General features: G+C 54.1%; 1 protein-coding gene across 9 annotated transcripts in view; it reads left to right on the top strand.

The window, feature by feature from the left end:
- Positions 1 to 20,969, top strand: part of Cdk18 (cyclin dependent kinase 18) — a 30,985-nt gene extending 10,016 nt beyond the window's left edge. For 6 of the 9 annotated variants that reach the window (XM_020177372.2, XM_020177382.2, XM_074048506.1 and 3 more), the window contains exons 2-16: positions 7,441 to 7,584; positions 7,817 to 7,896; positions 8,446 to 8,571; positions 10,031 to 10,087; positions 10,885 to 10,999; positions 11,161 to 11,255; positions 11,554 to 11,616; positions 12,279 to 12,402; positions 12,528 to 12,648; positions 13,400 to 13,497; positions 13,711 to 13,816; positions 13,927 to 13,969; positions 14,675 to 14,765; positions 15,081 to 15,201; positions 15,775 to 20,969. In XM_020177372.2, coding sequence (XP_020032961.1) covers positions 7,467 to 7,584; positions 7,817 to 7,896; positions 8,446 to 8,571; positions 10,031 to 10,087; positions 10,885 to 10,999; positions 11,161 to 11,255; positions 11,554 to 11,616; positions 12,279 to 12,402; positions 12,528 to 12,648; positions 13,400 to 13,497; positions 13,711 to 13,816; positions 13,927 to 13,969; positions 14,675 to 14,765; positions 15,081 to 15,201; positions 15,775 to 15,784 — 1,368 coding nt within the window. In that variant the 5' untranslated portion in view covers positions 7,441 to 7,466 and the 3' untranslated portion in view covers positions 15,785 to 20,969. The remainder of the gene's footprint in view (positions 1 to 7,440; positions 7,585 to 7,816; positions 7,897 to 8,445; positions 8,572 to 10,030; positions 10,088 to 10,884; positions 11,000 to 11,160; positions 11,256 to 11,553; positions 11,617 to 12,278; positions 12,403 to 12,527; positions 12,649 to 13,399; positions 13,498 to 13,710; positions 13,817 to 13,926; positions 13,970 to 14,674; positions 14,766 to 15,080; positions 15,202 to 15,774) is intronic. The other 3 variants (XM_020177391.2, XR_012439030.1, XR_002213171.2) reach the window with 3 other exon arrangements.
- Positions 20,970 to 21,416: the final 447 nt, after the last annotated feature.

The following is a 21,416-nucleotide window of genomic DNA, read 5'->3' as shown; positions in this document are numbered from 1 at the left end:
GTCACTGATGTCTGGTTCTCAGTGTGTACAGGCTGCTATGGAAGCACAATGGGAACATCTCATTTGACCTTGGTGAAGGAGGTGTGGTCACACGCAGCTTCCCAGGGGAAGTGACACTGGAGTTGAGATGGGGAGTGGTTTTGCCAAAGGAAAATTGAGGAAGGACATGCCAGGCCAAATGGATGGCATGTGCAGAGCTGTGGGGTATAAGTGTGGATTTTTCTGGGAATGTCAAGTATGTTCCATCAAACTGGACCCTCCTGGAAAGAGAATCCAAACACAAGAGGCCTAACCTGCTGGCCCTGGAGCCTGTACCTTTCCTGGCTTTGAAGGATCTTACACACAAGATGGACATCACCAGAAAGCAGCTGAGAAAGTGAAGCCTGGTGTCCTCTAGCAATTGGAGTGGGGGTTAGCTGACAAGGAAACTGAGGCATGGGGGTATCTTTGCAGGCCACAGTGCCAGTAAATGGGAATTGTTCCGTGACATCAGATCGTAGGGCAATTTGGAGAGCAGACTGGACAGGCTGTGGCCCTTACTGTAGGATCTTTCTTGGCAGAGTAAGATACTGTATGTGTTCTACCACTGAGCTACACCCCAGCACCAAAACAAAGATGCTGTAGGGCCCAGTGTTACATCTATCATGAAGGCCCCCTGAGCCCCAGACATGTCACCTCCTGACCTGCTTCCTGTGGGTCAGCCGAGCTTATGAGCTTGTGAGCTTGCTCCCAGAAGGCCTTCACCTGCTTCCTGCATTCCAGACAGGCTGTGGGAATGTTCTTTGAGGTTCATCACCGTCCAAAGCATCTGTTCTTTGGCAGGGTGAGTGCAGGCCTGTCTGTTCTGTCTCCTCAGTTCTGGCCACCCCGAAGGCCCCAGGCCTGTAGGCTCTCATCCTGGCTGGGGCAGGGTGAGGTCAGCTAGGCAGTGGGGGTGACTGGCAGCCCTGAGGCCCACGCAGCTGGGCAGAGCAGGGGCAGTGAAGAGGAAGAGGAGATGGTATCTGTCGGCTCTCTGCAGCCTGGCTTTCCCTGGAGGAGAGTCTCTGAGGCCCATCTCTTGACGTCTACAAACTTGGTCAGCCGTGGCCTCTAGTTTTTTTGAAATTCCCCCGAGGTGCACAGTGGCTAATGACCTAGCTGGAGGCAGGGAGTGGGAGAGAGAGGGTGTCATGAGGATCCTGGCTAGCAGCCAGCCCTTGGGACAAAGAGAGGGTCAGACCCTCTGTGGGCAGTTGTCAGTTATATCCTTCACCCTCTGGGTCCACAGTTGGAGACCAAAATAAAATCAAGCAAAGAGGGGAACTTGGAGAGGCATCCCATGTGCTCGGAACACAGTATGTGCCCACAGGTGCCTGTAGACAGACACGTTGTCTGCCATGTACCACCAGCACTCGGCATAGGGACTGAAACGCCCTCTGGGCGACAGGTCAAAAGTCAGGCCTCCTCCATCGGAGGAGGGCACTTGGTGGTCTTGGGGGTCAGGAAGCTTCTACAGACCCAGGAGGCCTGAGCTGCATGCAGGGGGCTTGGAGCAGAGCCAGCAAGTTGCAAATAGAAAGGATCAAAGCCAAAGAAGAAGGAGCCCAGATCTGAAGCACCTGGTACAGGCCCGGTCACAGGGCCGTGTTCAGTGGAAGGCACAGGGTACCCGAAAGGGAATTACTAAGAAATTACCAGTCTCGGAGCCTGGCCTTGCGGCTAAGGAGTGGCGCTGGCCCTGCCGCCCTCCTAACTGATGGCAGCCAGAACTCCTGAGAGTGGAGGCTACTTCCCGGTGCCCTTCCTGCTCTGCCAACCTCCTCCTGTGCCTTCACAGCCTCCAGGCCAGGGTCTCCCAGGGTCCCAGCCCCAGCGAAGGGATAGGTCTGGGGCCTGGCAGAGGTTGTCCCCAGATAGGGGCAGCAGGTGAAGTGTAGGCACATGGAGACCATGGACCCCTGGGGCTGCCCTGCAGAGCTCTCTTCTCTCCTAAGAGGGGAATGAATCCTGTCCCCCAGGAAATAAAGTCCCCTGCCTTGCACCGGCCCCAACCGTGTGGCCTGCAGAGTTGTCTAAGTAGGGGACCTGCCTCCCTGGTCTTCCCACTCTCTCCACCTGGTAGCTGCCAATACTCACTGCTGCCAGCCTTCTCCCAAGGTCAGAGCACCTTGGGGAAAGGGAGGCTACGAGAGCTGCTTAATTAGGTCTGCCTGGAACCTTCCTTCTGGCAACTTTTTTTTTTTTAACGGATTTTTTTTTTCTGGGATTTGAACTCAAGGCCTCACACTTGCTAGGCAGGTGCTCTCCTGCTTGAGGCACTCCACCAGCCTTTTTTTTTTTTTTAATGAAGCTAGAGTTTGAACTCAAGGCTTTCCACTTGTAAAGCAGGTACTCTGCTGCTTGAGCCAAACCCCCAGTCCATTTGGCTGTGATTATTTGGAGATCGGAGCTCGTGAACTACTTGCCCGGTCTGGCCTCAAACCACGATCCTCCTGATCTCAGCCTCTCAAATAGCTAGAATTACAGGCATGAGCCATTGGCATCTGGCTTCTGGTAGCAATTTATGTCTGAGCAGACACTGGAGAGAAGAAGGCTCCAGCACTAGACGCTTGCCTGGTGCAACACCACTCAGACAGCATTGACCATGGAAAACTTGCTCACCCAAGCCCAACTACTGATTTTCCTACTGAACCTCTCCTCCCAGAGCCCCTCTCTCCCCCAGGGGCCATGCCCTCCTCTGGTTGTTCAGCTAAGTCCCCTCAGGATCACACATGTGGCACTCCCCTCTTATCCCCACATACAGTCTATCCAGCTGCAACCCTCTTTGGTACCACTTCAAAATACACCCCAAGTCCAGCCACTTCTTACCACCTCCACTGTGCCCATGCTGGTGCCAGTCACCACCATCGCTCATACCTGGATCTCTGCAGTAGCCTCCTACTACTCCCTGCTTCTCTCCTCGCCCACACAGTCTGTTCTTAATTCAGCAGCCAGAGGAAGCCTATAATGTCAATAGGGCCTTGTCACTCATCTGCTCAAATCCTCATGTACCCTGGGACGTCCAATACAGCTGCCACACGTTCCTCTGATCTCCTCTCCAGCCACATTGCTGTTGGAGAACATGGAAGACTCACTTCTGCCCCAGGAACTTTGCACCTGCTGTTCTTTTGCTGGCCTGCCTCCCCCAGCTTCCTCATGACACTCCTTCACCCATGTCTACTCTGAATTATTTCTGAGAAATCACCTGTTCAGGGAGACCTTCTTGACCACCTGTTTAAACTTGCAGTTTGGTGCCCCTCACACTATTCCTCTTTCCTGCTTGATTTTCCTTTATTACCATCTACCATTTTATTTGTTTATTCTGTTGTCTGTATCTTCTCAACCTATATTAGAATGTCCAAGGGCAGGGATGTAGCTCATTGCCTAGCATGGGCAAGACCCTGGGACCAATCCCCATCACCACAAAAAAGACAAAAAGAAGAATGTACAAAGGCAGGAATTAATGTCTCTCTCCTTCACCTGTGGATTCTCAGGCCAACAAGAGTGGCTGGCACTCTTGTTGAGTGCTCAGTACATAACTGTTGAGTGACTGAATGAACCAAAGCTAAGAGGGATGATGTCACTTCATTGCCACACACAGCCTGCTAGCCATACATGGCTCCAGAATCTGGCCTGCGTTTGTCTGGCTGTTGATTCAGAGCAGGAGGGAGGAGACCAGAGGAGAGAGCAGCACTTCCAGTCTAGACTACAGGGAGGGAACAGGGCTGGGAGGCCCCAATCAGGAGCAGAAAGAAGCAGTGTGACCATAGTTTGCATCCTTGGCAACACCAGGAAATTGCTGCATGATTTTGAGCAGGTCACTTCCCCTCTGGGAGCCTCCATGTTCTCACCGGGCAAGAGACAGGAGTGGAGGCCTGTTAACTGTGCCTTCCCTAGCTGGCACTTCAGGAGTCCTGGCCCTTTCTCCCAGGGTGCACAGTGGCCTCTGGCAAGTGCTCACTTTCCTCCTCCTGGGCCACCAGCTTCTCTGGCACCAGCAGGAAGTGCTGGGCTGCTAGTGTCTGCCCAGAAGGAAGTGGCAGAGGAAGGCTTACCTGGGCAGGGAGGCAGAGGCAGGCTGGTTGGAGTCTGCCTGGCCACTCCACATCTCCAGAGGGACCTCTGCTGCATGACTCTCCCACTCCCCAACTGCCCTGCTGGACCACACCCCCGGACCCAATCGCCCTCTTCCCCTGGCACCAGTTGCACGGGACAGCCCCAGATGGCTCCCTGGCCCTGGGACAAAGGCCACACTGTGCCAGGCCCTGGACTGGCTTCAGACTGGGTCACACTGAGCTTCTGTCCCTAGTTAGGGCTGAGGGGCAGACAGCACCAAGGTGACAGGCCTTTTTCCTGTCTCCCTTCCCCCTTGGATCCCAAATCTGAAGAGCTGATTCTCCCAAGGGAGAAGTGACAGAAGCATCTTGTGTCTTGAGCTAGGGAACAACAGACCATTCACTGCCCCGACTGCCCTGTCACACCCAAGACCCTGCCTGGTTCAATGCCCTGATTGTCCCCAGCAGAGAGAGATGCCACTCTCTGCTCTGTTCACCATCCCCCCCACTGCCTGCTCCCCTGTCACCATCAGAAAGTCCATCCCTGCATCTGACCTCCATCTCTTCCTCCGCCGTGACAGCTACTTCCTCTTGGTCTCTTCTCCAGTGGTTGGAGAACAGCTGGGCCCCATCCCTCTGCAAGACTTTGGCCCCACATTCCTGTTCAAGTCCGCTGCCCCCAGTTTCACCTCCCACAGTCTTCCTTTCCCACCCTCCACCCCATCCCAGGCCAAGCTGGTGGCTCCTTGCTCCTAACAGAACCCTGGGGAGAACAGGTGTGATTCAGGGCTGGTTCTCCTCTGTCTGGCAGGCACTGGGGGCCAGCTGACCTCCCTCTCAGGAGCTTTGAGTGAACTCCCCTCCCCCTTGCCCAGCAAGTGAGAGTCAGTGTGAGATTTATGGCAACTACTGGTAGATTCCCGAGCCAAAACTCAGCATGTCATCCCATAAATTCCAACCTGCAGGACAGTTTTATGGGGAAGCCATGTTTTTAGAAAGGGGTGTGGCTGGTCCCTCCTGGCAGAGCTCAGATCTCAGGGAGCAAATTGCCTGCCTCCTTCACCCCTACTAGGATGACCATGACTGAGCCTGGGGGCACTGGTTTGGGCAATAAGATATGCTTGTTCCCAGGGCAGAGATGGTTTCTCTCCTAATGGCAGCTCCTGCTCCACTGCAGCTACTCCCTCCCCAGCTCTGAGGATCTCCCACCCCAGCACCGAGAGCAGTCTAGAAATGCCCACGGAAAATCAGCCCTTACCTGGGCCACCTCCCCCAACCATGGCTCCATGATTGAACATGGACTGTGTGACATTAGAGATGCTGCTTAAAATGCATCTTCTGCCTGGTGGAGTGGTGCACACCTGTAATCCCAGCATGCGGGAGGCTGAGGCAGAACAGTCTCAAAAAGAGGTTCAAGCCCCAGTATCACCCCCCCAAAAAACAATGGCATTTTGAAGCTTCAGTTTGAGGATCTCAGGGTGAAATGCAGGATGCAGGAATATGAAGGTTATCTTACAATGCTTCCTGGTGATGCTTTGAAAACAGTGAATCTGTATAGTGAGGGCATCTCTGCCCTTCTGTCTTGCTGGGAGGTGCGAGTCACCAGGCAGGGCTTATCTGCCTTGCCTAGTCACTGGAGCCCATACTGTTCTGCCACCATCATGAGGCCTCCATATGAGACCCTCAGGCTGGACCCTGCACAAAGGCAGGGTGGCTGCCCTCAGGGAGCATCCTTTCTGTCTGAGAGTCCTGCAGACAGCAGGCCTGAAACAGCCATCACACAGAGCAGTGAGGAGTGGCTGAGGCTGGCTGGCAGGAATTTAGGGATGGAAAGTCAGGACAGGCCAAGGTGGGCAAAGAACTCTCGGCTGCCTCTTAAGAAAGTGGCATCACCAGCCTGAGTTTCTTGACAGCAGGGACCACACTTTAGTCAACCACAGTGCCTAGCACAATGTAGCACCTGGTAGGCGCTTAATCCATCGTGTATTGTGCTGAACTGAGTCAGACTTCAGAACCCCCAGTGGGGAAAGGTTCAGCTGGGCAGTACCAAGCTGAGGCTTCTGCTCTGAGAGGCAGCAGCTGGGGCTCAGAAGAACTGGAGGGCCATGACTTAGCTAAGTTTGGAGGCAGCCAGGAGCACACAGTGCCAGAGTGGGGACCCTTTCCAGGCTGGCTGAAGACAGAAGGATGTGCTCATTAAGCAAAGCAAACATGTTACTGGCCCATAATCCCTGAAACAGGGAGGATTCAAGAGGGGCCCCGTTGTCTTGGCAACTAGGTGCTGGCCAGTGGCAGGACTGAGCATCCTCTAGGAGTGGGCAGAACCAGGGAGAAATGTAGCAGCCCCTCCCATCTTGGTCCCTCTTGGTCTCTGCAGCTGAAGGTAGTGTGGCCAGCAGGGAGAGGGGACGGCTACACTGGAACGATGAAACCACAAGGGAGGGAGGGCAGGACAGCGCTGTTTTGGATTTTCAGAGCCTGTGGGAAGAAGTGGTTCGCAAGTGTCATTGGGAAGCAGTGTGCAGAGGCAAATAAGAGCTAAGCAAGCAGGGAAAAAACCTTTCTTCCCTGGGGAAGAGGGCAAAAGGTGCCCTGCCTGCTCTGGGACTATGGCAGGGAGGGGCTACCAGCACTCCGGCTTCCCCTGGGGGTGTCTCTGTTTCCAGCTAACTTCTGTGTTTCCCCTGGGACCTTTGGCCATTCCTGATCTCCATAGTTCAGCTAAAGAGGATGTGCGGCTGGGCCAACTCCCATCATGTACCCTCCCTCGTTTCTTTCCTTGGTTCCTGGAAACCTAGGACAAGCCAGAGAGGGGGATTCACAGTGTCAGTATCAAGGTGGAATGGGGTTTGGAGCAAGAAGATGGCATCCAAAGAGTGTGGGCTATGAACTCAGGGCATGGTTCAAGTGGTAGAGCAAATAAGCCCTAAGTTCAATTCCCAGTACTGCCAAAAATAAATTGATAAGTAAATAAAAATCGAACAAGCAAAATGTGTGGGTTACACCCATGGGTATCTATCAGCAAGGCTCCCTGACTGTTGACATCTCCAGGCTCTGATAAGTGGGCAAAGAGCTGCCGGCCTGAGGACCACCCAATTCTGGTGCCCTCCCTGCCCCCCTCAGAACACTCTGGATCCACAGCAGATGTGGGGTTAACACACGGCAGGAGGGTGCTCTTGGGTGCTCTTCCCATCACACCCACCATTGTGCTCAGTGTAGGCTGATGGAGGAACCCTGGTGGGGAAGGGGCTGAGAGTCCAGGAGGGAGGAACCGGGTTAGGTCCTGCCCTCAGGGAGCTGGGACTCTGGTTAAGAAGTCTGCCGTATGCAGGGCAGCAGGTCTGATCTCTCCCGTCCACTCTAGGACCCCACTGCTAGTCTCTGCTGATCATGAACAAGATGAAGAACTTCAAACGCCGGTTCTCCCTGTCGGTGCCCCGCACAGAGACCATTGAGGAGGCTGAGTTCACCGAGCAGTTCAACCAGCTTCACAACCGGAGGAATGAGGGTGAGGAACCTCATTCCCTCACACTCCCTGCCCTCCCGCCTGCCTTTCCTGCCAGCCTTGCTGACCACCCTGCCCTATGCAGCCTCAGGGAGAAGGGCAGGTTGGGTGGACCGTGGGCTGCCTTCCCCACTTCCTGGTCAGAGTGGCAGGGAGGGGAGCTGATGCCTGTCCCTCTCAGACCTGCAGCTCAGTTCTCTTGGCAGATATGAGCCCAGTGCCCTCTCCCCAACAGGCAGTGGGGAGGACACCGGGCAGCTGTCCCCTGGCATGCAGTACCAACGACGACAGAACCAGCGCCGTTTTTCCATGGAGGTGAGGGGAAGCTCCACGGGACACACCCATGGATGGATGCACAGGAGGATGGTTGCCTTGGAGTTAGTCATGAGTTCAGATCCCAGCCCTTCTAATTAACTCTGTGACTTTGTAAAAGTTACTTAACTTGTGTATACTACAGTTTCCTTTGTGAGGATTAAATGTGTTAATATATGACAAGTGCTTTGAACATTCCTGGAACACAGTAAAGGCTAGTAATAGACAACTTGACTATTGTTCTTATACCCACATGATATGCCATTATAGGAAAACTATGCTTTCAGAGTTAAAGTGTCTGTGAGGGCATAAGATTTAGGTTCTATTGATGGTGATACTGTGGCCCAGAGAGGGCAAGAAACCTCCTTAAGTCACACAGCAACCCCCGACTATTCACTTATGTCTTTGAGCATGCCCTTGAAGCAACTGTGAGTTTGTGGTTTGGTCCTGCTCTACAGGGAAAGATAGGCCCAGAGTGAGGGGTGAGGGCCCCACAGCCCTGGTTACCCCTGGTGCCAACTTGGTGTCCCCATCTCATCCCTATCACTGTAGGACATCAGCAAGAGACTCTCTCTACCCATGGATATCCGGCTGCCCCAGGAATTCCTGCAGAAGCTACAGCTGGAGAGCCCAGACCTGCCCAAACCCCTCAGCCGCATGTCCCGCCGTGCCTCCCTGGTGAGTCCCAAGAGGGTCAGAGGTCACAAGGGCGGGCCATCCTGTCCCAGCATGGACTTAGCAGTCTTGGCTTTGCCTGTCCCTGTCATGGTTTCCAGAAAGATTCTTCGGCCTCTGATGCCACCTGCTGGTCTTTGTGGATTCAAACAGATTGTCCTCCTAAGTCAACGTCCGTTCCCTAGGTGGTCCTGGCTGGAGCTAAACTCTAAACCTCCTCTGGGCCCCAGGGTCTCCCAGGATTAGGACCATGTGGCATTTGCTTCCTGGTCCTAGTTCCCTGTCAAATTTGTTGGGAGCATCTTACAAAACCCAGCCTCAGGGCCTCACTGCAGACGCCTGTAAAATTCTCTCTCTCAGTAGAGGGCTCAAGAATCTGTCCTGTTAAGTGCTGGGTGCAAGTCAGTGCGTGGCCTCTGGTTCCAGCTCCTGGGGAGGCAGAGGCAAGAGGATCAGGAGTTCAAAGCCAACTTGGGCTAAAGTTCAGGAAACCCTATCTTGAAAACAAAATGCAGGAGCACAAAAGGGGAGAGTTATGGGGGTAGGAATCCGATAGAAGTACATTTTATGCATGTATGAAAATAGAATAATGAAACCCATTAAAATTGTAATAAAAGGAGGAAGAAGACTAAAAAGACTCAGAGAGGGGGGCTGGAGGTGTGTGTCTCAAGTGGTAGCCCTGAGTTCAAACTCCAATCCCACCGAAAGAAAGAGGATGGATATGATCAAAGTACATTAAATGCATGTGTGGAAATACCACAATGAAACCCCTTGTAACAACTACCAGTAATAATAAAAATGCAAACGAGCTCACACCTGTAATCCTAGCTTCTCAGGAGGATCACAGTTCCAGGCAAATAGTTTGCTAGACCCTATCTTGAAAAAAAACCCATCATAAAAAAGAGCTGGTGGAGTGGCTCAAGGTGTAGGCTCTAAGTTCAAAATGAAGTACCACAAAAAAAAAAAAAAGGAATACAAACAAAAGGGCTAGGGGTGCGTCTCAAGTAGCAGAACACCTGCCTAAGCATGTGTGAGGCCCTGAGTTCGATCACTATTACCTCTTCTGAGCTGGAAAAGTTGTGCTAATGAGAGACTGCTGGAGAGATGGGTTTTGAACCAGACTCTCACATGATGGAGGAAAAGCCAGCCTCACCCTGGAGGAGCAAGTAATCTGAGAAAGACAGAAGTAGATAGGGGAGGGAGGTGAGCAGCCACTCCAGGAGCTACAGCTCTGGTGTCCACATTCCCCACTGTCATAGGGCCCTCTGCTCTTATGGGGATGAGGGGAAGGGAGAAGAAGAAGGATTTGAGACTGTCCTCCCCTTTGCTAGCCTCAGTTTTTGCCTTTGCAACAATGGGGTTGTCATTCCCTTCTCTCCTGGAGGCTGGAGGGAGGGACGTGTGGAGTAGGTCAAGTGACTGGGGACTTTAATCTCACACTACCCTGTTGTCTCCCTTGCAGTCAGATATCGGCTTTGGAAAACTGGAAACATACGTGAAACTGGACAAACTGGGGGAGGTAAGCTGCTGAATGTGATCCTCTCTGGGCAGCCATGCAGGATGGTTTTGACCACGGTCTGCTCCCTTATGGACCCCGATTCACAGAGTTGCACCATCTTGGTCACAGAGCCTGGCCCAGCCTTCAGCAGGTATTCCGTGGGCCTAACCCTGAACGAGGGCACAAGGCCTCTCACAGAACCTAGTCTTTTCGCTGCAAGTACTTATTGCCTGGATCTGAACCCCAGGTCCACCATTTACTAGCTCTGTGACCTTGGGCAAGTTATGTGTACCTCCATTTCTTCCTCTAGCAAGTAGCAATAGTAATTGTTCTGCCTCATCAGTTTGTTGTGAGGATGGAGTAGTAGGCCGCTATCATAAACTTAAACACAGCACTTGGACAACACCTGGTACAGAGCAAGGGCTGTGTCACAAAGTTATTTCTGTACCACTGTCAGGCTTTGTGTTACCAGCCTGGGGTGGGTGCAGGCTGATAGAGAGGAAGAAGGCCATTCTTCAAGAAGAGACCTACATGTAAACATCAGCCTCGTACAAGGAAGAGCAAGCCTGGCATTATAATAACGGGGGTGTCTAGCATGCTGGGGGTGGAAGAAGGAGCAGTCTGTTCTGATCGGGAAGTTGTTATGAGCACTTCACAGAGAAAGTGGGCTTTGGGCAAAACCGAATTGTAATGGAGGGAGCAGAGAGAAGGCCACCCAAATCCAAATCCCAGGCAAGTAGAGGCAAGAGAGGAAGGTACTAGACAGGGAAAGTGGGAGTCCAATGCACCTGGGACTCACAGGTGCTCCTTCATCCCAGGGTACCTATGCCACAGTCTTCAAGGGGCGCAGCAAACTGACAGAGAACCTGGTGGCCCTGAAGGAGATCCGGCTGGAACATGAGGAGGGGGCGCCCTGCACTGCCATCCGAGAGGGTACAGTGACCAGGGCCCCGTACATCCCTGGGCTTCTGGGAGGAGGGGCTCAGCAGCCTGGGCCTGCTGGGAGCCCAGGGTGGAGGGCTATCGCTGACCCCAGGAAGAGAGGGCACAAGGGGCACGTGGGCCCAGGGACCCAGGCGGGCCTGTCTCCCCAGTGTCTCTGCTGAAGAACCTGAAGCACGCCAATATCGTGACCCTGCATGACCTCATCCACACAGATCGGTCCCTCACCCTGGTGTTTGAATACCTGGTGAGCTGGGCTGGGGCTGGCACCCTCTCCCCCCCCCCCCCCCCCCCGCCCCTTGTGCTGGAATAAAATGGGGTAGGGAAGAGGCGGGGATGAGGGAGTGGAAGGGTAAGGGTGGGGGTGGCCCTGACTTAATTCTAAAATCAGGCTCTCAGATGCTCCCATGCAGGAGCTTAGGGGTGACTCAGAGTCAGGGACCTGTTCCCGCTACTGGGCCCTGCTGAGGGAGGGACTTCCTCTCAGTCTGTGTCTGGATCACTGGCCAGGAAGGGGCAGCACTGAGCCAGGGTCTGTGTTCCAGGACAGTGACCTGAAGCAGTATTTGGACCACTGTGGAAACCTCATGAACATGTACAACGTCAAGGTGAGGGCCTCTAAGGCAGGAACCCCACCCCCACCCCCACCCCACACACCCCACACACCCCGGCCAGCTCATTTTGCTAGCTACATGGGAAGCCATCCTGCCAGGGCCCCCTCTGCTGTGGTTGCTCAGAACTTCAGATGCAGGAAGGAAGAAAAGGGCATGGCCATTTCTTGAGTTCAGGAGTGGGACTGGGCACCTTAGCCTAGGGACACAGACACACACCCTGTGCTGCTGATATTGATATAAACCCTAACGCTGACCATTAGTTTTCCCATCTGAGCTACCTGCCAGAATGAAAGGAGGCTTCCAGGTAGCTCAGAGGGATGGATAGCCTGTTGTGGTATTTGTTAAAGAACCAAGTCCCACACAGAGGCCTTCCTGACCCATTGTGCTTCCGGATCCCTGCTCAACTAGAGACATCTCCACCCTCTTCACACTCACTGCCTCCCCTATACACCTGGGCTTCCCCTCCCTGTGGGATTCCCTGGTGTTCATGGGCTCAGGATGGAGCTGTGGGGAGTGGGGGCCTCTCCAGGGACTTGTGCCAAGTCTCAAGTCTCTGCCCCCATTTCTGTCCCAGCCTGGAGCTAAGGCAGAAGATAATCTCCTCTGTGGACCTTCCTCCATCTTCCCTCCGCTTCTTTCTGTTCCCTTCTCCCCAGATTTTCATGTTCCAGCTGCTCCGAGGCCTGGCCTACTGCCACCACCGAAAAATCCTGCATCGGGACCTGAAGCCACAGAACCTGCTCATCAATGAGAGAGGCGAGCTGAAGCTGGCTGACTTTGGTGAGGCCAGGGGCAGGGTGCAGGCTGGCGGGCAGGTGCACCACCTCCTCAGGATGTGGGGCGTGCTGTGGAGAGGCTGACGCTGCACCACCGTCAGCAGAGACTCAGTAACAAGTCTTCCCTAGGATTGGCCCGGGCCAAGTCAGTGCCTACAAAGACCTACTCCAATGAGGTGGTGACCTTGTGGTACAGGCCCCCTGAGGTGCTGCTGGGATCCACAGAGTATTCCACCCCCATCGATATGTGGTGAGTGAGTGGGGTTGTGGGGAGCAAGGGGGACTCCCACATTCCTAGACTCTGAAAAGAACTACCTAACATTCTTGACACAGTCCCATGGCTCCCTGTTGCACTGGCTGTTCAACAATTAAGTCTGAAAGTCAGGCATACAGCCTGGCCTGTAATCCTGGCACTCAGGAGGCTGAGGTATGAAGATCGCGAGTTTGATACCAGCCTGGGCTACACATGAGATCCTGTCTCAAACAAACAAACAAATTTTAACTCTGAAATAGATCAGTTTCCTCAGCTTAAATGGACACTCCAACACTGTGCTTCTAAAATGCTCCCCCAGGGGTTGGGGCACGGATTACCAGAGGGTAAAAAGACCCATTCAGTAAATGTAATGAATCTTTCCCGTGCATCAATCCTAGTGAAAAATTTGAAAGGGATGTGTTGTTTTGATGTTAACAACTGTATGATTTGGGGTAAAATGACAACCAGCCCAAACTTTTAAAGCTAGCATTCAGGTTTCTGCTGGATGTCAGTGCTAGATTTCCAACCCCCCAAATCTCCTCCCAGGAGAATGGATGTCTGGACCTCTCTCTTCCAGCAGGGCAATGCAGACCCAAGTCTCTTAGAGTGAAAGGAAGAAGCCAGGCCTTCCTAGGACCCCAGGAAGCCCCCAGGGAGGGGCTGTAGTGGGACTGGCTAGTTACAGCTGCAGTCACCTTGGCAGGGCAGCTGCCCCTTCCTGATGCCTCTGTGCCCTTTGCTCCCGCAGGGGTGTGGGCTGCATCCACTACGAGATGGCCACAGGGAGGCCCCTCTTCCCAGGCTCCACCGTCAAGGAGGAGCTGCACCTCATCTTTCGCCTCCTAGGTCAGTCTTCTCTCCCTCTCTCTTCCGCCACCAGGGGGCGCCAGAACTCCGCCCAACCCAGGCGCGCTTAGGGACTGGGCAGGATGGCCTGGCAGATCTCAACAGGGCGGGGTCCTCCTGGTCTCCTCTTTGCTGCCTCCTTAGCCATTGCATCCGCTCCATGTGGCTTTGGTCCCTCACTCATGCCATCCCCACCCACTCTCGTCTCTTTAGGGACCCCTACGGAAGAGACGTGGCCAGGTGTGACAGCCCTCTCAGAGTTCCAAGCCTACAACTTTCCGCGGTACCTGCCACAGCCTCTGCTCAGCCATGCTCCCAGGTAGCCCTGCCTCCCGCCCCACCCCTCCATGCCCTTGCCTCTCCCTCCCAGAGGCCCCCTCCTTCCCAGCCCACCCAGACACACCCGGTATCAGTGTCTCCTCCTTGCAGGTTGGATACAGATGGCATTAACCTCCTGACCAGCCTCCTCCTGGTGAGCATCCTCCAGCTGACCTAGAGAGAGGTAGCAAAATATCCAGGCCTAAGCCCCCATTTTGCCCTGTGCCCCAACTTCTGTGACTCCTGTGCTCAACGTTTTTGAACTATCTCTCCTGCACTCTGTGGGCCCCTAAGGCCTAAGAGGAGAACTGGTTTTCATACTCAATCTTTGAGTCTCACTTCTCACCCAAAGCCTAGTTCAGACCCACTCACTAGCTGGGTACCTTTGGGCATGTTCCAGGGGACTTGTCTGTGCATCAATTTCCTCAACTGCACGGTGGAATTGATGCACACTTGGTAAGATAGTCCCTGATGATGCACTGAGATTATGGGATGCACTGTGGTTCCTGTCTTGGAGCAAGCACACAATAAAGGGCAGTCATCGATATTACCTACAAATATTACCCATACTCAGGTGTGATCACCATCGCCTTAGCATCTGTATTTTCATCCCAAGAGGGGGTCCCTTCCCTGAAGTCCCATCTCTATTTTTTTCCCGGTGTCTGGACCCCTGGGAGCCTGAGGCCTGAGACTGCATGGGATCCAATCCAGTGGGGACCAGCCACTGACCCCAGGAGTCTCTCAAGGAAACTCAGGCCTCTCCTTAATTGGCGAGCTAACTTAGCATAGAAGTTGTACTGCCTAAAGGAGTTCCCACAATTCCCTAGCGGGGCCCAATAGCCCACCCTGTGCCTTTCAGTATGAATCCAAGAGTCGTATGTCAGCAGAGGCGGCCCTGAGTCATCCCTACTTCCGGTCTCTGGGAGAATGTGTGCACCAGCTTGAAGACAGTGAGTGTCTGACTGAGGGGCAGGGCCAGCCCAGAACCAGAGAAATGGGGTAGCAGGTGTGGGTGGAGAGCTGAAACCAAGAGGCCCAGGACCCAGGGCCAGCTAGCAGGTTTGGACACACGGCTTCTTCTCCACTGGTTCTCACTCAAACTAAGGGGGCAAACTATGAGACACTAGGTCCTCCTGGGCTGGTCCTGTGTGAAGGGCTGCCCCAGCTAGGGTCCCCCGCTCTGCTCACTCAATGGGAGACTGGGCAGGGTCCAGGAGCAGGCTGGCTCTACTCAGCCCTCTCCCTGCCTCTCTTCTCTCACCCAGCTGCCTCCATCTTCTCCCTGAAGGAGATCCAGCTCCAGAAAGACCCAGGCTACCGTGGCTTGGCCTTCCAGCAGCCAGGTAGGCCTTGTGCCTCCCCCACTCCTCTTGAAGAGGAGGCCAGGTAGGCTACCCCTCTGCAGTGGAGGCTCGCTTGAACAGAGCTGGGCCCAGCAGCCCACCCCAGTGATGGGGAATCAGCAAGCACCCCTGCCCCCTACTCCCTTCTGGAAGCTTCTCCCACCCACACTGCCTCATCCAGTCCTGCCCTCCTCAGCCCCCACCCAAACAAAACACTGCCTTTGACAGTAGCCCTGGCAGAGGTACATACTGTCTCTGGCACATTCCCTCTGTAGAACCTGAGCTCTCTGGGAGAACTGTCCTTTTTCCTTACAACAGCCAGTGGCCTTGAACCTGAGAAGGCTTTTCGTGTGTTGTCTCATTTAACACTTAAAATACCCTGAGAACTTGGTACTATTGATGTTCCCTACTTTTCGGTCAGTGAAACTGAGGCCCTGAGAGGTTAAGTCACAAGGTCATGCCACTTGTAAGTAGCAGAGATGAAATTTGAACCCAGGACTGCCTGGCTCCCCTGTGCATGCCCTTGCTTACTCAGTCAGGTCATCTAGGGACAAGGGTCCCTCCTGATCTTGGGCACTTCTTAGCGTACGCTCCTCCCTGTTCCCCCATTCTCCAGGACGAGGTAAGAGCCGTCGGCAGAGCATCTTCTGAGACATGCCCACCCTGCTGTGGCTCAAAGGACCAGAGATCACATGGAACACAAATCTGGGTAGAACGGGGCCTGTATGGCCATTGGAGGACTGAGGAATCTGGGCCGATGGCCAGCCTGGAGAACCACTTGGCAGCCATGCTGGTCGCAGCTGTTTCCTCTCCCTGCTTCCCACACACCTCCCTGATGGCCTTTGCCTGCATACTGACCTCTCCATCACCCACCATGTGGCTGGGCATGAGCTGCTTCCCTGAGAGGTGAGAGTACAGAGAAGGACCTTGGACACTTTCCCAGCCTGAAGTGCTTGGACACCAGCACAGGGCCCTCCTGGACAGAGGAATCCAGACACCAGGCTAATCACCAGGCCTGGACATGGGCTCTTACCTTGCCTCTCCTGGGGCCGGCCTGCCTGCCTCACTAGGACATGGCAGACTCCCTTTCTGACTCCTGGACCCCATACATATTTCACCTACTTCCCTTCTGAGAGCAAGAAGGAATATGGCACCTTGTCCGGACCCTGGAATCCTGGGTGTCCACACCTGTGCCAAAGGCCACTCCTCTACCCTGGAGCAGCAGAGGAAAGAGTAGCCTGTCTTCTCACCATCCCCACCCTGTTCTCATCCCCTCCTCGCCTGAAGCCCTGTGTGCCCTCAGGCTGAACCAAGGCTGAGCAGCACCAATGTGCCAGATGCCCAGCTGTATTGGAGGTGGTCTGGCCCTGCCAGCTGCACTCCTGCCACCTCAGCCAGCCCCCGCCCATCTCCCAGTCTGGATGGAGTTGCCTTAAATTGGCAGGTGGTAGAATGTGCCCCGCCCTTGGAGCGCTGACACAGCTCCTACCTATGCCCCCCTTCCCAAGAGCTGTTCCTTCAGATCTTATCACCCCTGACGGCTGATAAGTTGGCCCTAGCTCGGGGTCCTGAGAATAGCACCCAGATATGTAGGGTCACCCTGACAACAGGTGCCAGACTGACCTCAGCTCCTTCCCAGCTCTGTGGCTCTGTCCACCTGACCCTGGCTCCAGCCTCTGCAGACAGTAGCCATAAGAAGAAGTGGTATAAATGCCACAGTGTGAACTGGAGAACGTGGGATGGGAGAAAGTTTGATCCTGGTAGCCCCACTCTGGAAGCTGGGAGCTTCTGGAGAAGACACCCCTCTTGTATTCCCAAGGTCTCATTAACACTTGGCTGAATCTTGAAGGACAGAGGCCAAGGGGAGGCCAGGTCCTGGCTTTCTCCACAAGCCCCCTGTCCAGCCCAACCCCCTCAGCCTGAGGAGCAGCCCTGGAGAGTCTGGGCTCCCCCCCCCCCAAGCCCTCCCCGCCTTCCCCTATCGTCCCCCCCCACTGTGAATGTCCTGTGACTCAGCACAAAGACAGATAATATATTTAATTCTTGTCGTACAGAAAACAGCCAGCAGTCTCATGCAGAAAAGCTGACTGGTAGATCGATGCCAAAGATGAAGAACTGAAGCATTTGGCTGGATGTGGCTTATAGATACACACAAGCCAACCCCTCTTTACTTTATGTGTGTATATCTGTGAACCTGCCCTGGGCCTAGGGAGGTTCTAGAACCCTCCTTGCTGTGTTCAGGACCAGATGTCAACACTGGTGGGGGTCACTGAAGGTTGTAGATGGGACAAAGGAGGTGTAAGCCTGAGCGCCTATGTTCTGTGTCCTACTCTTGGCCCAGGCTAGGAACCTGTGGGGTGGAGCTGACCTGGAGATTCCAGGAGCCCTGAGGAGGGGCCTGGGGTCTAGCTACTGCTGCTGACCCCTGTTCTGTACCCCAACACCAAATACCCCCCATCTTCTTGGGTTGGCACAAGGTTCAAGAGAGGGTTGACATTGAGGGGGACCAAGGTCAGGGTGAGCAGGAGGGGTACAAGCCTCGCTAATTCAGGCTCCAGAATAACTGTGACAAACCTCAAACCCACCTCTGGCTACCATTTGGACTGCGTCTTCCTTTAGGTCTGGATCTACCTACAAATACTCAGAGTTCAGCTTCTGAGAACCCTGTTTTCAGGTGGTTTCTCCTCAGACCACTGTGAGAATGCCAGAGCCCAAGCCACACCCCCTGACCCTCCCTGGCCTCAGGGTGGCCTTGAGAACTTGGTGACTTGCTTGCATATTTGAGGGACCACTGCTATGTGGAGGAGGGTGCCAGTGTTGGGACATCACTGATGCCTCCCTAGGCGGTGGAAGTCAGGGTGGGCCAGGGCTTAGCCTTGGCCCGGCACAATTTCCATGGCACTAGACCTCCCTACTAAAGTTCAGGATAGCAACCAGTGCCTGCTGGGAGGAGTGGGCCGGGAAACACGTGGTGGGCATCTGAGCTATCCCTTCCCGCTGTATCTGAAGGGACTAGTCGGACTAGTGTTAGCTAAGCTCCCTGCCCAGCAATAGGTCCAGGTCAGCTGTCATTGACTGCACCACAACCCTTTTCTCCCCACCTCCCGAGGACATGGGGCCTCAGGGAGGGTTAAGTGACATAGCAAATTAGAATCCTAAGTCTATATGCCCCCTGCCCTTGATCTTCAAGGAAGGGAGGAGGGGTAGCATAGTCAGTAAGAGGCCCAGCAGGCAGAAAGCAAGCACAGGAAGGGCCTGCCTGGCAGATGTAGCTTTACTGGAGGACTGGAGACCACCAGGTGTCAGGGCTGAGACGACCCACCATGTACAGAAGTACCTGCGTCTTCCAGTCTTCCTGGGGCTACTGCAGCTGTGGTTGTGAAGACACATCCAGGGGCTTCTGGGGTCTGTGGAAGCCACAGGCCCATGGAGCTTCTGCCCTGGGCTTTCCCCAGGCGTTGTGTGTAGTTGGGGCCCAAGGACTTTCAGTGGAAAAATCACGGGTATGGAGAGGGGAACCAGATTCTGGAGTGAAGAGGGGCTGAAGGGCTGCAGAGCTGACCTTGGGCTCGCCAGGACCAGACTGAGTCATAGCCCAGCCCCATGTCCTGGAGCCTTTAGTTTCCTGGGCACCCAGCAGTCATTTCCTGATGCCATGTGGCTCTCATAAACAGGAGCCTGTCCTTTCTGCTGGAGTCTGTGACCATAAGCACTCCAGTGAGTAATTGTCCCCTCTGGCTTCACTTTGCCGTCTGCTCCTGGGATGGGTCAGGAATGCCCGGGGCCCCAACCGACCTTCCCCTGTGCCGTGCCCACTTGGCAAGGGCATTTGTGCTTTGCAGCAGCCCCACAACTGCTGACAAAAGGTCCTATCTGATGATCACTGCAGGATAAAGGAGGGCACCACCTCCCAGGCTGTGCTGCCCCATGTCAACTGGTGGAACCTGGGGTCGGCTCTCCCCTGCCCCACCCTTTCTGGGAACTCTCGCCCTACCCCTCCAGAGGTCAGAGCTGATACCTTCTCCTCTGCTGGGCTCCTGGGCCAGCTAGGTGCTTTGGGTCAGCACTGTTAGGAGATCTGCCCCTTTCCTTTCTCCTTGAAGCCTCTTTTTGCCCATCTTCCACCTCCCCCTTGCTTAGGTGTTGGCTTCAGTTGCGACACTCCATCCACTGCCATTCCACAGACCCTCTGACTTCAGAGCAGACCCTCAGCATGCAAACTGCCCACGGCTTCTGTGCCTGGCCCTGTGCTGGGTGCCAGGACCCTGAAGTGCATGGCACTGCCTCACCTTCCAGAATCTCAGACCTGCTGGTGGAGATGGTCTTTCTTTGAACAAAAGTCTGTCGAGCACTGTCTGCTAGGCAGTGTGCTAAGCCCTGAAGATACAGCAGTGAACGAGACAACCAAGCCCTGCTCCCACCGGCCCTAACATCCTTTTGGGGCAGAAAGACATTACCCAAATCAGCACCGGGTGCATCAGGAGGCCAACAGTACAGTAGAACAAACCAAGGCAGGGTCAGGGAGAGATGGGGGTGGGGGTGACATACTAAGGGCCTCTAGTAGAGGCAGGGGCAGTGACAAATTGTAAAGGCCAGGTGGACAGCCAGGGGCAGAATATTCCAGCAAAGGCCCTGCAGGAAGCATGTTCAGAGATGAACAAGAAGCAGGGAGTCTGGGGCAGAGCGAGCCCAGCACAATGCAGGAGCTGGGCCATATGGCTGTGCCCATTAGTCCACCTAGGGAGCATTTATGACTTACAGATGCTCAGATCAATTCAATTGAATTTTGTGGTGGTGGGACCAGGTGTCAGGGTTTTTGAAAGGTCCCCAAATGACCCTAAGATGCAGCCAGGATTGAGAGCCACTCATGTGGTCCTGTAGGCCCCAGTGGAAGCCCTGGGGTCACTGATCTGCTTCTAAAGACTCAGAAAGGCAAGTGAGTGTAGTCTGCTCCATGAAAAGGGGGGGGGGGCGGGGCGGGAACACCGTCTGGGCTACCAGCAGAGGTGGATCACCAGCAGGCACAGTGGGAGGCAACAGGGAAAGTTCCTGTCCTCCTGTGTGTTGCTGTAAGATGGGGGCTGGCCATTTCCCAGAGGAGGCAGCAGAGTCTTTAGGGTTAGGTGACTTTCCTGTCCACACAGATGTGGCTTGTGAGAATTTGAACTCAGGTCTGCCCACCCTGAGCAGCACTAGGTTCTCCACTACACCAGCTGCCAGAGGCAGGAGACTGGCATGGGAGACTCCTTATCTGGTGGCATGGTGGACCTGAATCTGTACTCTCAGCACCTAGAGGCAACACCCTGTCCTCTGGTCATCTGCAAGCATGGCTGACAGGCAGCCAGTAGGCACCAGGAAGTGGCCAAAAGTCACCTCTCCCTGCCCCCCGCCCCCACCAAGTGCCCCTGACATCACCCAGGCCCTCCTCTGGACTCCCCAAACCTCTGCTCCTTTCTGGGATGGAAATTTCTAACCCAGTTCCTCAGCTTTCAGTTTCCTGAACTTCTTCCTCAGTTTCCTCATTCTCCATTCCATGATTCCAGACCACCTGCCAGACCTCCCAGATGCACTTGACCCTGACTTAGCCCTACCTACTCCCAGGAGCTCAGAAAGGCTTTAGAATGTGGTCTTTGCTTCCTCTTGTGAGGTCTCAACTTCTCGAGGAATGGGGAGTTGTCTGTTAGTCATCTTTTAAAAATTTACCAGGTTAGAAACTCAGTAGTAGAGTACTTACCTAGCACGCACAAAGCCCCGGTTTGATCCCCTGTACCACAAAAATAAACCAACAAATAAATAAGCAAATAAATCTTTTCCAAGGCTTTTTTTTCTTTTTTCAAATACAACAGAAAATTTTGATGACATCTGTTTTCCCTGTAGGAAGGATTGGATATGCCCCAATTTCCTAGGGGAGGAGTCTTTTGGGAGATAAGTTCTCACTATGTAGCCCAAGCTGGCCTGGAACTCAAGATCTTCCTGCCTCTGCTCCTGACTAGTCCCTGCCTCTGGGACTATAACCATGCGCCACTATGCTCAGCTATGAGAAAGACTTTGGTACAACCAGGGATATAACACCAAACTCCACACTCATACACGCCCTGGTTCAAATCTCACCTCTATGGCTTGCAAGCTGAGTCACTGTGGGTATGTTACTTAACCTCTCTGTACCTCAGTTTCCTTCTCTGTAAAACAGAGAGAGTGAGAACAACCTCACGGTGCTGTGAGGATTCAAGAGAGAATGTTTAATAGCGTCACTGTATT

The sequence above is a fragment of the Castor canadensis genome, chromosome 11 (genome assembly GCF_047511655.1).
Source record: "Castor canadensis chromosome 11, mCasCan1.hap1v2, whole genome shotgun sequence".
Classification (NCBI taxonomy): domain Eukaryota; kingdom Metazoa; phylum Chordata; class Mammalia; order Rodentia; family Castoridae; genus Castor; species Castor canadensis.
This window is presented reverse-complemented; position numbering and strand designations above follow the sequence as displayed.